Here is a 15529-nt window from a genome sequence, read left to right as displayed (position 1 = left end):
ATATTTATATAATTTTTAGTAAGTGAGTAAAATAGCTGTCAGGGATAATATTTTCAGATACTTTCTTTTGTATCTCTGACCTAAATATTAACATATACTTTGGATTTGCATAATCTGAAACTATTATTAATTAATATTAATAACATCAATAGAAATGATTATTAAAACTATTTTATATTATTTGACTATCAATTAAAGGAACACCTGTTATGTTTTTCACAAATGTCAGTATAATAAAGAAAATTAATTAATATTATTCTTATAAAATAGTAATTAACTAGTGTGCAGACATTTTTCGTGGTGATTTATTATTCCCTTTCAAAGTACAGTTAACTGGACTTTTATTTTTGTCTTCCTCTAGAAACACGATGGGCAGTTTACAGTCATTCAGTTAGTAGGAATGCTGAGAGGAATTGCTGCTGGAATGAGATATTTGGCTGATATGGGATATGTTCACAGGGACCTTGCAGCTCGCAATATTCTTGTCAACAGCAATCTTGTTTGTAAAGTGTCAGATTTTGGCCTTTCCCGGGTTATAGAGGATGATCCAGAAGCTGTCTATACAACAACTGTAAGAAAAAGTCTATTACCACACCTCTTCGCATTCCTGAGATTTTCCTACCAAGAAAGCAGGGCTTAGCAACACAAAACTAACTGGAAAAAGGAGGCAAATCGATCTCAGCTTTTTGTTGTTACTGTGTTTTTCTTTTGGAAGAATCATTGTTACTTTTACAGTGTACTATAGGAAATGGGGAGAAATGGTGATAAGAATGACAGCATGCTTATCTTAGAATGTTCATATAAATAATATTTAGTCATATGTAACATCTAGTTAGCAGCACTCATAATTGTAGCAAAAAACTATAACCCCATTTTAAATGAAAATTTTAAAAGAATGTTAACTATCCTAACTCATATCGTAACTTTTGTGATATTAAGTAAAAGGAAAACATGTGAAGGTTTAAGTCCTCAATGTTTTATTTCATTTTAGTAGTTATTTTGCCTAATTTGTCATTGTCTTTTGACTAGACTCTTACCCTAAGACCACAGAAGGCCAATTAAGTTGATTTGCCTTGAAAATGAAACCTTGTTATGATTTTAAGAAATGGATTCATAACTTTAAATACACTCAGAGAGAGATTCAAGATGAATCAGCCTGATAATGCTGAATTGCCAATTGAATGTACAAATGTCTAACGGCACCTTTATAGTTTTGCTATAAATGACTTATAAGTCATTATACATATTTAAAATGTTGATTTCTTTTTATAACAGGGTGGGAAAATTCCAGTAAGGTGGACAGCACCTGAAGCCATCCAATACCGGAAATTCACATCAGCCAGTGATGTGTGGAGCTATGGAATAGTCATGTGGGAAGTTATGTCTTATGGAGAACGACCTTATTGGGACATGTCAAATCAAGATGTAGGTGTTACACTATTTAAAAGAAAAGAATGTAATACAGTGATATTCATTATTGTTGGAACATGTAGGTAATGGCTCATAGAAAGAAACTTCTGTAGAATTATAAAAAATATGATTTCTGAGTTTTCATGATTATTAACAAATTACCATGATAATTACCATAAATTAGGGGTTCAATTAATTTAATTTTGGTTTTCATTTTGAAGAATTGCTTTTTTTTTTTTTTTAATTTAAAGTTTCTGGATATACTAGAAGCCTACAGAGAATATTTCCCCCTTAATAAAGATAATGATGCTGTGCTTACACAGCTCTATTGCGAAAGTCACGTGAGTAAAAGAATCATTTGTAGAGAGGAGAAGGAAGGTTGTGGTTGTGTTTTATCGTGTCTTTGAAGCTTATTTTTCTTTTTCTTTACTATTCTAAGAAAAATCTGTTCAAATGATCTATTGTAGATTGATTTAATTAAATTTTAATTTTATGAGGCAATCTAGATTTTATGATCCATTTCAGTTAAGTATTTCATAGTGACATTTTAGATTGTAATCACAATGGAGTATCTTTAGAAATTCATTAAAAAAATAGTACTTACTAACTTTGTATACTGTTATATACTAAGACATTAAATATGCTGTCATTCTTTGATAGAATAAGCCGATGGCAATTATTGGGGTATACATCTCATACAGAGAGACCATTTATAAAACAATATAGGATAAGTGAAAGTGAATTTTGATTATATTAGGTTGAATTTTATGAAGTTGACATTTTTGTGGGTTAGAAACTTTCAATACTGCCAGATTTATATAGTTCAACCTACTACAATGTGAATAAAATTTAGATAAAAGTAGAGCAAGTGTAAATCCAGGAAGGTAGCCTGGATTTGAAATAGAAATCTGAAGAAGACCTTGGTTCACAGCTGATGAGAGAATTCTCCAAATAACACATTGGAAAGTTCAAAACCAAAGGCTTAGCAAGGTACGTGGAGACCAACCAAATAGACTCACTTTCTTATAAAAGAGATACAAACATTACATTGGGAATGATTCGAAATGAAGATTAGGTTGGAACAAATTGATGAAAGGCCTTTTCGAAGGAGTTTGGAAATGTTACAAATGCATATTCTTGAAGAGTAGAGCAAAAAATAAGTAGTGCTCAAGAAGTCTATATTATCATTTAATAGAAGGATATGACTAGCAAACTAGATTAGTTGATTCTGTAAACATGAGCAGCAAGAGAGGCTGACTAAAGTTAAACTTGTATTATTTTTTAAAAGATTATGAACATCGTTATATTAAACCAGTGTCTTTGTTTTTGATTTTAGAATTTTCCATACAAGTTCCAGTGTTCTTAAAACTTATGAATAGTTATTTTTAGACAACAAAAGTCAAGTCAGACTGTTGGTAGTTATTTTCAGTATATTTTCCTATAAATTTCTGCATTAAATAAAATGTTTACAGCCTTAGAAGGAGAAGCTTTTAAATCATTTAAATCTTTTAGTATTTTAAATTAAGGTATAACATGAAACAAACTTACTTACTTATTTATTTTTGGTTTTGATTATGTTTTTTCAAAGATAAAAGTATAAATGATGAGTGCATTTGGCAGAGGCAAAATTGTTAACATTTGACAGGTCTCAGTGTCAGAATTTCATGGACTGTCAAAATGAGGGCAAACAAATCCTTGGGGCAGAGAAAGAGAAATATTTACATTCCCTAGACACTGGTAGAGTTTCGTTTCTTTTGACACCTTCCTTCTGTACTAGATTCAAACATAAAGGGAATGACAGGAATATAAGATGACTTAAATTCAAAGTTCACTTAACTTCTAAAAACAAATTATAGAAATAGTTAAAAAGAAAAAATATCTTAAATTTTAAATTTTAAATTTCCTAAATATTGTTCCTTTGTTTTTCTTGAAAATGAAATATCATAAATACATAATAAGTATATCAAGAATAAATAAATATTTTTGTTGATCAAATGAAATTACATCTACAGTGAAGTTCGGGTCTTATCTAGAACATTTAGGACTAACTTTCTTTCTTTTTTTTAATTTTGAAGGTCTAAATTATTAAATTCAGATATGTTTGAATAATAGTAAGAGATTACCTACGCAGTTCAGTTTTTGTAGTGAAATTGATATTAATATTACTCTTATAGGGTAATATTTATTATTTTATACTTATATTGTTGAAGTGCTATTTGAGCAATTATATGTTTAATTTTCAATATGCAAATGAAAAAACTAGATAATTTAAAATAATTAATACTATTACAGTAAAAAATTTCCTAGATAAAAATTTTACTTAGTCTCTGGTAGGAGTACGTGGAGTGACTTGAAATCTCTGAACCCCCTGACGCATGTGGAAATCTTGTGTATATGTGAAAATAATATGTTTTTCTGAGAAATTTGTTTTTATCAGATTCTCAGAGATATTAACTTTTTAATTATTCTAGATTAACTTACTAAGTGAATCAATCCACTTTACAGTGTTTAAATTTAGTTAAGAATTTGTCAGGAATTTTAGAGAGCCCTCAAATTTCAAATGCTTTGGATTTTAAAAGACTGAACAAAGGGAGGATTCTGTGATCAACCTGAAGAAATACAAAAGGGGTATTATAGAAGTCAGGGAGGTAGATAGTTGCCAGAAGGCTTTAGTTGCTCTTCAGAAGGAGCAGTGAGCAAGAAAAACTTGGGAAGAGGTAACATGCATGTGGATGATGATACCCAGGCTCAAACAGATTGTCACTTAACACTCGAATGCATGTTCATTGTATTCTTATGTACTCATAACTTTTCTAGAATTTTCACTGCAGTGGAAGCAGTTAGAATCTAGATATTCTCCATTAAAATCAAGAGTGAGCTTTCCAAATTTCCAATTTTTATTTCCTAAAAATCTGCAGATATTTAGTCCTTTCCATAATAGCCTTTTAGAAGAAAATCTTTATATATGTAAAATGAAGCAAAAAGAATAAATATTAAGAAATTGAAAATACTGATATTTGGCATTCACAGCAACTGTCTTTTAATTGAATTTATATCTTAATTAGTTTGAATAAAATTTTTACACTGAAATTTTGAAATTCTTCACTAAGCACTTGTAGAGACATTTTCTTAAAACCATTCTAATTACCCTAGTAATGTAAGACTGTGGAAACCCTTGCAGTCCTTCTTGAAAGGCTTATCTTAAATAAATGGTTTTAGTGCTCTGCCTAAAAAAAAAAGGAAGAGATCCTTCATTACATGTATTGGTTTTTTCTATGTATAATACTCAACAAAGTTATTTCTTCTCACTTTAAATTAGGCCAGTAATTTGTTTATTTCACTAGTAGGTAGTCATAAGGATGGTAAAAAACAAATTTACACTTCATAAAAATATGAGGCATAAAGATAAAATTCTTAAAGTGTTCCATTAAAAGACATTTAAGAGCTTTGAAAATATGATACACTGTAACTAAATTTATTTTTAGCTAAATTGTGAGCCCTCAACTTTTTTAAAGTCATCTTTAATTTATCTTTGTATTTTTTTTATATTGACATAGAAACAAAATTGTAATTTTTTGTAAATCTTTGCCATAATCCCACTAAGTGGAGTCCAGAATATTTAATTGTATAAAATGTGGGTTATGTTGTGTGTGGTTAATGAAATAAAAATAGTGTGAGCAGAAAACAGAAACCAAGCATGTTATATCCGATTTTGACTTATTCCGGGGGGACTATTATCATGGGATCATTTTGTAATCCTTTTACTCCTAATAGCAGTGGTCGTACTATAATAATACTGAACCTCTTGTCTGCAAGCAACTTTTGTTTTTATTTCTAAATATTTTTTTTGCAGTACATACTAAAAAATGTCTCCCTGTTATATCTCAGGATTTTTTTATAAACCGTGTATACCCTAGTCACTTCCTATTTTTCTGGGAACTATCCAGAGTGAAAAATTGCTTATTTTCTTTTTCTTTGACTTGCATTATACTGCTAATGCTACATCTGAACAGGCAAAACCAAAGTATTTCTGGTAATTTCAGAAAAAGATGTTTTAAATAAATTACGTGAGTGAGTAATTGCATAATGCTCTAAGAAGTGTAGGTTCAGCCTTCTCAACTGTGTGCCTTAATGTTTCCAAGAACATGTAACAATTTGCAGAAAGTACTTTTTATTTTCCCAACTGGAAATCTAATGCAGCTAACCAAATTAAAAACACAGAGCCTCTAGGTTCAGTTTGTTCTCAGATCATCCCCGTTGTTGGTTTATCATCAGAGGGTATGTATACCTTGGATTATGCCAAACTGTGCTCCAGAGAGGCCTAAACTTCTCAGCCAGTTATCTCTAGTATTTCTCTAGGTAGGGGCATGATAGTGTGACTTTAGAGTACCAAAATCGATTCCCAATCCAGAGCATCTCTTATTTTAAATGTTATACATTGCTGCTTCTCCTTTAAAAATGTGCAAACCACTGTACCTTTGAGAGCTAGAAGTTTCATTTTGTGTTGAAATAAATGTTGTTTCTCTGCTGTAATAACAGGAATCATGGAATTCCTATAACACAATAAGACATCTATAGAGATGTAGTAACTCTTTTATTACTGTTAAGAGTCATTTAATGGTGCTGCACTGTGTTCATTGGCACAGGCTTAAGAATACGTTGTGTTCAAAACTTAAGAATCCTATGGGAGAGCTGCTGACAAGTATTATATAAGGAAGGTCATGATAAAATGTAGGTTTACATTTTAAAAGATTATTCAGAGGGAAAAAAGAGAAAGCTCACTCTACCTGCATTGTTTCTTTCGGGACATCCGAAGACAAACTACTAGCAGGGAAATAGGTTAGGAAGTGGTGGAAAATATTGAGGTCTGAACTAAAGTTATGAGGATAGAGATGGAGTCCTGTCAAATCAGAAAGATACTACAAATGTTCAAATATAAGCAACCTCAAAATAAAAGGAAATCCATTCCTTTCCCGTTGAACAAATGCCCCCAATTGTTTATTATATAATCATTTTGAGTGCATAAAGTTTTAGAAATTTTTAATTTACTTATTAACAACTTGAACCACTGTTTAAATAACTGAATCCAGCTTTCCAAAGTACATTCTTTTTACTTTTATCCAAGTTTTTTAACATATTGCGCTTTGAATCCAAGTATAGTTGCTGTCACTGGAATGTTGTACAAAGCCACATGAAATTCTTTGCATTTAAAAGGGTTTTTGGTTTTTTTTAATTTAATTCCTCCTATAGTAATATATCTGTGATCTGTACAGAGTTATCATTTACATATGTTTGCTTGTGTGATGTAAAGCTTTTTAAGGGATATTTTAGAGAACTGTTTATAAGATTTCCAATATTTGTAGTAATAGGAGCATAAACAGGAAACCTTTTAAATTCTGCCATTAACTTCATTAGCTCTCAATACCAACACTGATCAAGGTCACTTAAGTCTAAGGTGTTTATCTCTTAATTGTTATTCAAAATAAAGTACTTAAGAATAATACTCATGGTATGAGACTTTATAAAAACTTTAACTGTGGGATAATGAGTATATCACTGCAGGAATATTATATATATATGAAAAAAATACTTCTGATATTTGAGCATATATTGTGTTTAGGAAGTAGCATCATCAAAGCAGTGACTAATTGGCTATGCATATGAGTAGATAGGAGAGAGAATCTAGAACTGTTCTCATTTTGGCTTTTTGGCTGGGATGACTGGAAGTTCCATTGACTGAAATAGTAAAAGGTTTGGGTGAAGATAATAAATTCAATTTTAAATAGATGGAGTATAAGATGCCTATGGAAAATCCAGATGAAGCTCTCTAGTAAACTAATGTATAGGACATAATGATTAGGGGAGAATTGGGGCTGAGGATTTTATACTTAATAGCAATATTTCTCAAAAATTGCTATTATGAAGTTAATCTATGCACCTTTTGAACTTTATCAGTTTGCATATATAGATTTTTCTTAAATGAAAGTGAACTATTTTTTTTCTTATGCGGAGTATTTTCTATAAAAATTGTTGATGCCAGCTACTTTATTCATTACATCCTATAACCTTTTACTTTTTAATGTGCTATTCTTGAATGTCAACAAGCATTTTAAGGATATGTTTCCTTACAAATAGTGTTTATCAACATTTCTTAAAGCTAGCTTATTATCTGCCTATTTTGGGCCTTATTTTCTTCAAAAACGCACGATTACCTCTTTTTTTTATTTTTTAGAGTCATTTTCTTACATTTCTACTATATTATGTCAGTAGCAAAGGATCTGTTAATCCTCCTTGAATATTATAATGTTTTGCAAGTCCTTCCTATTTGTATTGTTTGCCTTCCTATTATTTTCCTTGTGCTGCTCAGATTTGTAACAATTTCTGATTTTTAAGATTTTTTTTTCTTTCCATAAAAATTTTAAAAAGTCCAAATAAGTAACTTTTGAACTTTCTGATTGCCAGGTACAAATGTTTATGGAGACCTCTTTTTCATTAGCATCCGAAGTTTGATATAAATAGAATCTTAGACTGTTATTAGAAATAAATAGGCAGTGATGTGCTAATAAAATTTTGCCAGGACTCTGAGTGGGAAAGCCCTGATTTGTAACCTTTCCCAATTTCCTGGTGTAACATTCTTCCTTTCTCCTCCCTGAAGGCTGATTTCAGTCTGCCAGAGTGAGGTCAATAAACTTGGAGTTGCAAAGTGATTCTATCACCTTCAAGAACCAGTACAAATTGGCTCCAGCTCACCACTGTACTTGTAACACTCTATACTTCATAAGCATATTAGCTTCATATTATTTAAAATAATAGTGTGCTTGGTAATATTTTCTGTCATAGTACATTCACATATTTTGATATCTTGTTTAAAAGTGTCATTTAAACTCTGCAAAAAGTGAAACTTGTGTAGGGGCTCAATTCTGGGTAACTGACAGCTTCCTCTTATAACTTGAAGAATTCATAAATTTATAGACTAATACGTATATACACAGCTATATACAAGTAAAATCGTTCCATAACATATTCCCTTTTGAAAACCTCTGGGATGACATTTAAAAAAATTTTCCATCTATTGCACCCTGAGTGAGCTTAATTGCTGCTCCCTATTGCTGAGTGAACTAAGAAATGTCATCATATCCTGCACTTCATGTACCCCATAACAACATGCTTAATATTCACGGATGTCTTGGAAAAAAAAAAAAAAAAGTCTTTTGCAAAGCAGCATGCTTCACTTTTATCAGGATAAATCATTTTGCCTACCGGGCAATTCATTTAATTATAGTTGAACCTCAGTTGGTAATATTTTTAATGTCCTTTTGGCTGTTAGGTTATAAAAGCAATAGAAGAAGGTTATCGTTTACCGGCACCCATGGACTGCCCTGCTGGTCTGCATCAGCTGATGCTGGATTGTTGGCAAAAAGAACGCGCAGAAAGACCAAAGTTTGAACAGATAGTTGGAATTCTAGACAAAATGATTCGAAACCCAAATAGTCTGAAAACACCCCTGGGAACTTGTAGTAGGTAAGAAATACTTAAATATTCACATGAACTATCTATCTCTTCAGACCCACCCAAATGGCAAATTGACATTTGTGTTAAATTATAAATCCATATTAAATATATTGTGTCTACACAAGTTTTTATTTTTTTCTTTGCAGATGGCTTACCTTAATTGAATTAGTATTTAAAGTGACCTATTATTATTGCTTTTTTCTTTTTTTTTAAGTTTCGATAGATATCACTGGCCATTATTTAGGAAACTTTCTAAACTGGAATTTTGTGATTAACGTTTCACATTTTCAAATTATTATATGGGTTTTTGTTACTATTGCTCTAGCTTTTTGCTTATTATCTTATTGTTTTGCTACAAGTTATTCAGCAAAATGACTCTGTGAAGTTAACATTTGTAAAAGTAATTCAATACATGATTAAAGACTTATACCGGTTAAAAAGTGTAAGAAACACTCCATTCAGCCCTTGCACTTGGCTTACTCCATTGAAATGCATATTAGTTGTTATTCAGCTTCAGCTGCCAGGTAACCTGATGCTGTGGTCTGTACTCATAGTCAGTTAGGCCCTTGTGGAGACATATGAACTCAAGATACTAGCAAGGGTACCAGCAGTTCAGTGGATGCATGTGTCCTCAGTAGCACCCTCATAGTCTGAATCAGTTAGTCCACAGCCAGATGTACTTTCTTTGCTCCCAGTTACTTTTGGAGAAACAACTGAACATATATTTACTGATTACAAATACCGTCAGATGTACTTTTAAAAATACATGGGAGATGCAATCTGGTGGTCAACAAACCTAAATAATGTAAATTTTGGAGTGTAGTTATTGGGCAGCTTTTAAGCATTAGATTTTGTTAGCATATCTGTTTATTTGTTATTATAACATCAATTAAAATATATAATTTTATTCTCTATACCTTTATTTTTGTATGAGACAAGACATTTTTTAATAGTTCATGAAAAAAATTGCTTTTCTATTTCATTCTTATCTAGGCCAATCAGCCCTCTTTTGGATCAAAACACTCTTGACTTCACTACCTTTTGTTCTGTTGGAGAATGGCTACAAGCTATTAAAATGGAAAGATATAAAGATAACTTCACAGCAGCTGGCTACAACTCCCTTGAATCAGTGGCCAGAATGACTATTGAGTAAGCTTAAACTTTTAAATTATATTTAAGAATGTATTAGGTACAATCCAAGCTTTATACATTAAGTTATTTCCATATATTAAAGAGGTATGAACCACAAAACCAGGGAGAAAAGCATCTCTTTAATAAGTGCCTACTATGTACCAGGTGTAATGCTAAATAGACCTTCGAACATACAGTATCTTTTAAACCCTCACAGCAACATTTTATTAAGTCAATAGTTTTACACACAGCATGCTTAAGAGTCAGAGAATTTAAATATTTTCCCCAAACTGACTCAACTAGTTAAGTGGTAGCTAATTTGTCTCCATAGCCAGTATTCTAAACACCACCCAATGAGACTTTCATTTTTATTAACCACTGTATCACTTAGTCTCCTATTCCCTGGGAAACTTTCTTCATTGCAAAGGAGGATTTCTTTCACCATGTTTGTATCAGACATTAAAAATCTCAGTTTCAAACCCAGTACCAAAATACATTATGACATTCAATATGATTACTTTCTTTCTGAGGAGGTCAAAGGGAGCTTAATTTAATTCACTGTAACTAACAGTTTAGTTTCACTTACCTTTTGGAAAGTGTGTGATTGATTCGAGTTTTTTTTTTTTTTTCCCTTTTCTTTTTTTTTTTAACCTTAAGAACTGCCTGATAAAAACAGCTTTTGAAATTGCTGTGAACTGGAAGTAAAAAGAGATAAATTTTTCTTTCTGCCTTCATCACTCTTTTTGTGGTCCTAGGAAATCCATTTAATATCTCCGAACTTCAGCTTCCCCAGCTGCGACATATCTTTTACAGGCGATGCAGTTCCTCTCAGTAATGTGTTTGAAAATGGAAATTATCAAGGTTGTATTAGTGGGGTCCTATGTACGTGCTGTTGGGAGAAGGGTTTCACATTTTTCAGATGAGATGAAGACCAGCAATCAGACATTGGTTCCTGGTAAATCAGGAATTGGCATACACACGAATCTAAGCATGTGAATGCTATCATGTCTAGCTTTATGCTAGTCATCATGTGCGTGGAATTGGCATAATTATGCCTCTCTCACCAAAGCAATCTCCTCCCCTGAAAGACTGTCTCTCAAAGTCTTATTAGACCAATGCTATGAAATACGACAGCACTGCACTATTGCTATATTTTAGATGCTTGTAAATGCCTAAGCTCATTATTTCTGGCTATTAGGAAAGGCAAAAGTATGTACACAGATTCAGTTAGCTTCCGTCGGATTTAAACTATTTAAAAATAGATATTGCATTCTTTAAAAACTATTTTTTGTCTAAAATGTTGTCAAATGTGTAAACTGAACGGAAGTAAATATATAGCCAATAATATTCTTAGAATTACCACATAATTATTAAACTTGGTTGTATGATCATTGATGATTCTTGATGTACTAGAGCCCAGAAGTATTTCCATTCATACTATATCCTATTTTAACAATTAAAAATTTTAAACTTTACTTATGTTCGTGAATATGTTTTGATGATTTCTTATAAAATTTCAAATTAGTTGAAATATAGCTTATATTGGCAAATCAAGAGCCTGAGCAATAAGGTTTTCACAAAGGAGAATGTTGATGCAGGTTGCCAACCTGACCCATTGCAGGAGTATGATCATAATACCCAAGGACATGAAGATAAGATCTGTTGCCTAAGATACACTGATTATTTAATTAGAGTTGACGACAGTTTAGTACCAAATAAATTCTTGGTAAAGTAACTAATAAAAAACGTGTTTGTTTTTTTTCAGGGATGTGATGAGTTTAGGGATCACACTGGTTGGCCATCAAAAGAAAATCATGAGCAGCATTCAGACTATGAGAGCACAAATGCTACATTTACATGGAACTGGCATCCAAGTGTGATAAGCATTTCTCCCTTATGAGGGAGATTAGATACTGCAAGAGAACAGTACCGGCCTTCAGTATATGCATAGAATGCTGCTAGAAGACAGTTGATGTCCTGGGTCCTTCCTACAGTGAAGAAACGATTTAAGAAGCACCTATAGACTTGAACTCCTAAGTGCCACCAGAATATATAAAAAGGGAATTTAGGATCCACCACTGGTGGCTAGGAAAACAACAGTGACAATAAACAAAGTACTACCTGAAAAACATCCAAACACCTTGAGCTCTCTAACCTCCTTTTTATCTTATAGACTTTTTAAAATGTACATAAAGAATTTAAAAAAGAATATATTTGTCAAATAAAATCATGATCTTATTGTTAAAATCAATGAAATATTTTCCTTAAATATGTGATTTCAGACTATTCCTTTTTAAAGTCATTTGTGTTTATTCTTCATAAGGACTTTGTTTTAGAAAGTTGTTTATAGCTTTGGACCTTTTTAGTGTTAATCTATGATACATTGCTACACTGGGTAATTTTGAAAGAATTTCAAATTAAAAAAAGAAACATAGCATGATTGAAGATACTTCTCTCAGAACATTGGTATCTTTTTGTGCCATTTTATTTTGTTTAATCAGTGCTGTTTTATATTGTTTGCTAATTGGCAGGTAGTCAAGACAATGCAAGTTGCCAAGAGCTCTGATATTTTTTTAAAGAATTTTTTTTTTTTTTGTAAAGAGCAGACAACACATTATCTTTTCAATGGAAAAAGCAATAATGATCCATAAATACTATAAGGCACTTTTAACAGATTGTTTATAGAGTGATTTTACTAGATAGAATTTACTAAAAAAACTCAAATTGTAGGTTTATGACTATAAAATAAAGTATGAGGCACTTCACCTAAAGGGTGTTGGTGAAGGCAAGTCTGAAAGCAAAAACTATCCAGTGTTATCTAAAATTTAGTCTGAGCACATCAAGATTTTTTCAATATCGTGACATTAGGAAATTTAGGAGAAATAGTTGACATATATTTTATATCCTGTTTGGTTTAATGCAGTCCAAACACAAAAGGAAAGAATTAAGTTTTATATTAGAACTCTGAAGCATGATAAAAGGGGCAGTTCACAATTTTCACCTTTCAAAAACAAATTTCCTGCACAAGATATCACTGATGCAGTTAAAAAAAAAAAAAGTTTTTTATTTGTGAACACTGATATGAGAAACTTAGTGGAAGAATACTTTTTACCATGTATGGAAGAGGTGAAGGATCTGATTTTTTTAAAGCTTTATTTATTATACCATACTATTTGATTACGTGTTAGAATTTCACAAGCAATAATTAAATGTGTCTTTATAGCTATTTCAGGAATGTATACATATTGTGAATACTGCTCTCAAAAGTTATGAAAATCATGAACTACCCCAGAATTGAACTGTTGTACTTCCAAAGAAAATTGGGCTGTTTATAATGATTTTAATAGAGAAGATCCCAGGGATCGGTCACAATTGGTCTTGTTTGATAATGTGGGCATCCACGAACAAACAAACAAATATCAGAAACAAAATCTGTAAATGTTCCTTTGTAAAACTTGTAAATTTTATTTATACTGTCTTGTTTTGTACACACATTTCTCTGTAGTGGGCTCTGAATACATTGAAAATGCACTATATTTTTCTATTTTACTTGCAGAGCATCACAAAAGAACAGGTATTTTCAGTGCTACATGATGTGTTTTCCCACATTTAGGACCAAAGATGGTAATAGAAAAACTCAAATGGATTGCTTCCCAAACCCCCCTCCCCGCCCTTTTTTTTTCTTTTAAGTCACTGTACAGTGTTATTTGATATTTTAATTTATTTTTTGATTGACTAGAAAATCATTTTAATTTCACTAAAATGTTTTTGTCCCTAAGGAAAAATAATCTGTAAAATAATTTTAATTAGCATAATATAGTCACCTAGACACTTCCATTTGTAATCTTTGTAATAGACTGTAAATATATTTTTGGAACTATAACACAATGTGCTTGAGGGTTATTTTTCAGTGTCTGCAGTGTATACAAGTGTTTATACTAAGTACAGCACTTTACAATTCTAATCAGTAGCATTGGCCTTTGTGAGAATGAGTGAAAGAGTTTGAGTGAGTGATCTTAATTCCGTTTGGATTCTAGACTCACTAATAATGAAATTCCTTTCTTGTTCATAGCTTAAGGTGCTTATTTTTTCTATTAAAAATTAAATTAACAAAAAGCCATTTTAGAAATAGAAGACATAGTATGGTACATGCAACCGGTGTCTTTCCTGCTTTTTCTAGCACTAGATTTATAGTTGAGTAGTCTTTCTTGAGTAGAAGGGCAGAATAAAAGTTTTTTTTTTCAAAAATAACTTTTTTCTTCAGCAATATACCTCATCTGCCTTAAATTTTTTACAGCTCTTTACAGGGAAAGGGAAGAAGGGATGGGAAAGACACACAGCACAATAGGAAGTGAATAATGACATCGCTCTCATTTATAGGTTTCTTTTCCCAGTCAATATTATGATTTTGAAATACATGTATGTGAAACAGATATTCAGAGAAAAAGAATGAACATTGTAATGCTGATTGTAATACTCTCTTCCAGAAAGAGATGAAAAGGTATAACAATAAGAATGTACAACTTGCACCTTGAAATCTTTTTTTGATAAATTAGTGCTCAGGGGAGGAAAGAGAGAAAGCAAACATCAAAAATAGAATTCAAAAATTATAAAAATGCAAAAGGAAATGGCCTCCTTGCTTTAATAGAGCCACCTTTTTTAGAATGCTGTCTTCACACTTGACTCGTGTTTTGCATTCAATACTGAAATAAAAGTAATTTTTATTACATCTGAATCTAACATTTTCTCAGCAATTGATCTTGGCCTTGTTTACTAAAATTGGTGGTTTATGCTTGTCAGAGCACTATTAGTTGAATCATATTGTATACTTATGTAATCTACATTAGCTAGTACTATTTAGGACTATATTTTAATTGCTCCTCTTATCCGTGTTTTTAAGACAATTAAAATGGTGTAATTCACCTCTCTTTTTTATTTAGGTAATGCTGATATTCTCCCTTTTGTTTCCTGAGTAGCCCGGAACTGTGCTACTCACAGATGTGCATGTTCAAATAAATTACTGATGTGTATTTTTTTGCTATATGTGGAGAAATCATGGGGAACTTGGGGCGAGATGTGCTTTTTGTTGATTGAATTTGTCCCTCCTTGCCTAAGAATTACTACAGGGGTCATCCTTTTATAAGGACAAACTGCTTTTGAACAGTGTCTTTAATGTATCAAGCACAAATAACTTTCTTCAACACGAATCATAAGTCTCTTTTTACCAGCTTAAAATAATAAACGAGTCTATTAGACAATGTAAAGAAAATCCTGTCTCCAGTCATTGGCGGATTCCTTTACGTCCTTTATTCATTCTTTATTTCCTTACGCAGTATTATGAAGGGAGATGTTTAGAGTAAAGGTTTTACTGACATATCTCAGTGGGCCCATCAGAACACAAAGAAAATTAATATATTTTGCTTTCATCCTCATCCTCTTGCGTACTGACTTGACTCCACTCTATTTATTTCAGAAT

At 31.7% G+C, this 15529-nt stretch overlaps 1 protein-coding gene across 7 annotated transcripts in view; it reads left to right on the top strand.

Moving 5' to 3' along the window:
* The window catches only part of EPHA7 (EPH receptor A7), a 156333-nt gene extending 141011 nt beyond the window's left edge, over positions 1-15322 (top strand). For 6 of the 7 annotated variants that reach the window (XM_016135612.2, XM_016135607.2, XM_036220128.1 and 3 more), the window contains 5 exons: positions 362-571; positions 1276-1425; positions 8738-8931; positions 9916-10071; positions 11819-15322. In XM_016135612.2, the coding sequence (XP_015991098.1) occupies positions 362-571; positions 1276-1425; positions 8738-8931; positions 9916-10071; positions 11819-11933 (825 nt within the window). In that variant the 3' untranslated portion in view covers positions 11934-15322. Of the gene's footprint in view, positions 1-361; positions 572-1275; positions 1426-8737; positions 8932-9915; positions 10076-11818 lie in introns of those variants that run through there. The other variant, XM_036220129.1, reaches the window with a different exon arrangement.
* Positions 15323-15529: the final 207 nt, after the last annotated feature.

The sequence above is a fragment of the Rousettus aegyptiacus genome, unplaced genomic scaffold, assembly GCF_014176215.1.
Source record: "Rousettus aegyptiacus isolate mRouAeg1 unplaced genomic scaffold, mRouAeg1.p scaffold_m13_p_1, whole genome shotgun sequence".
NCBI lineage: Eukaryota > Metazoa > Chordata > Mammalia > Chiroptera > Pteropodidae > Rousettus > Rousettus aegyptiacus.
The sequence above is the reverse complement of the archived record's forward strand: the minus strand, read 5'-3'. Positions and strand labels throughout refer to the sequence as shown.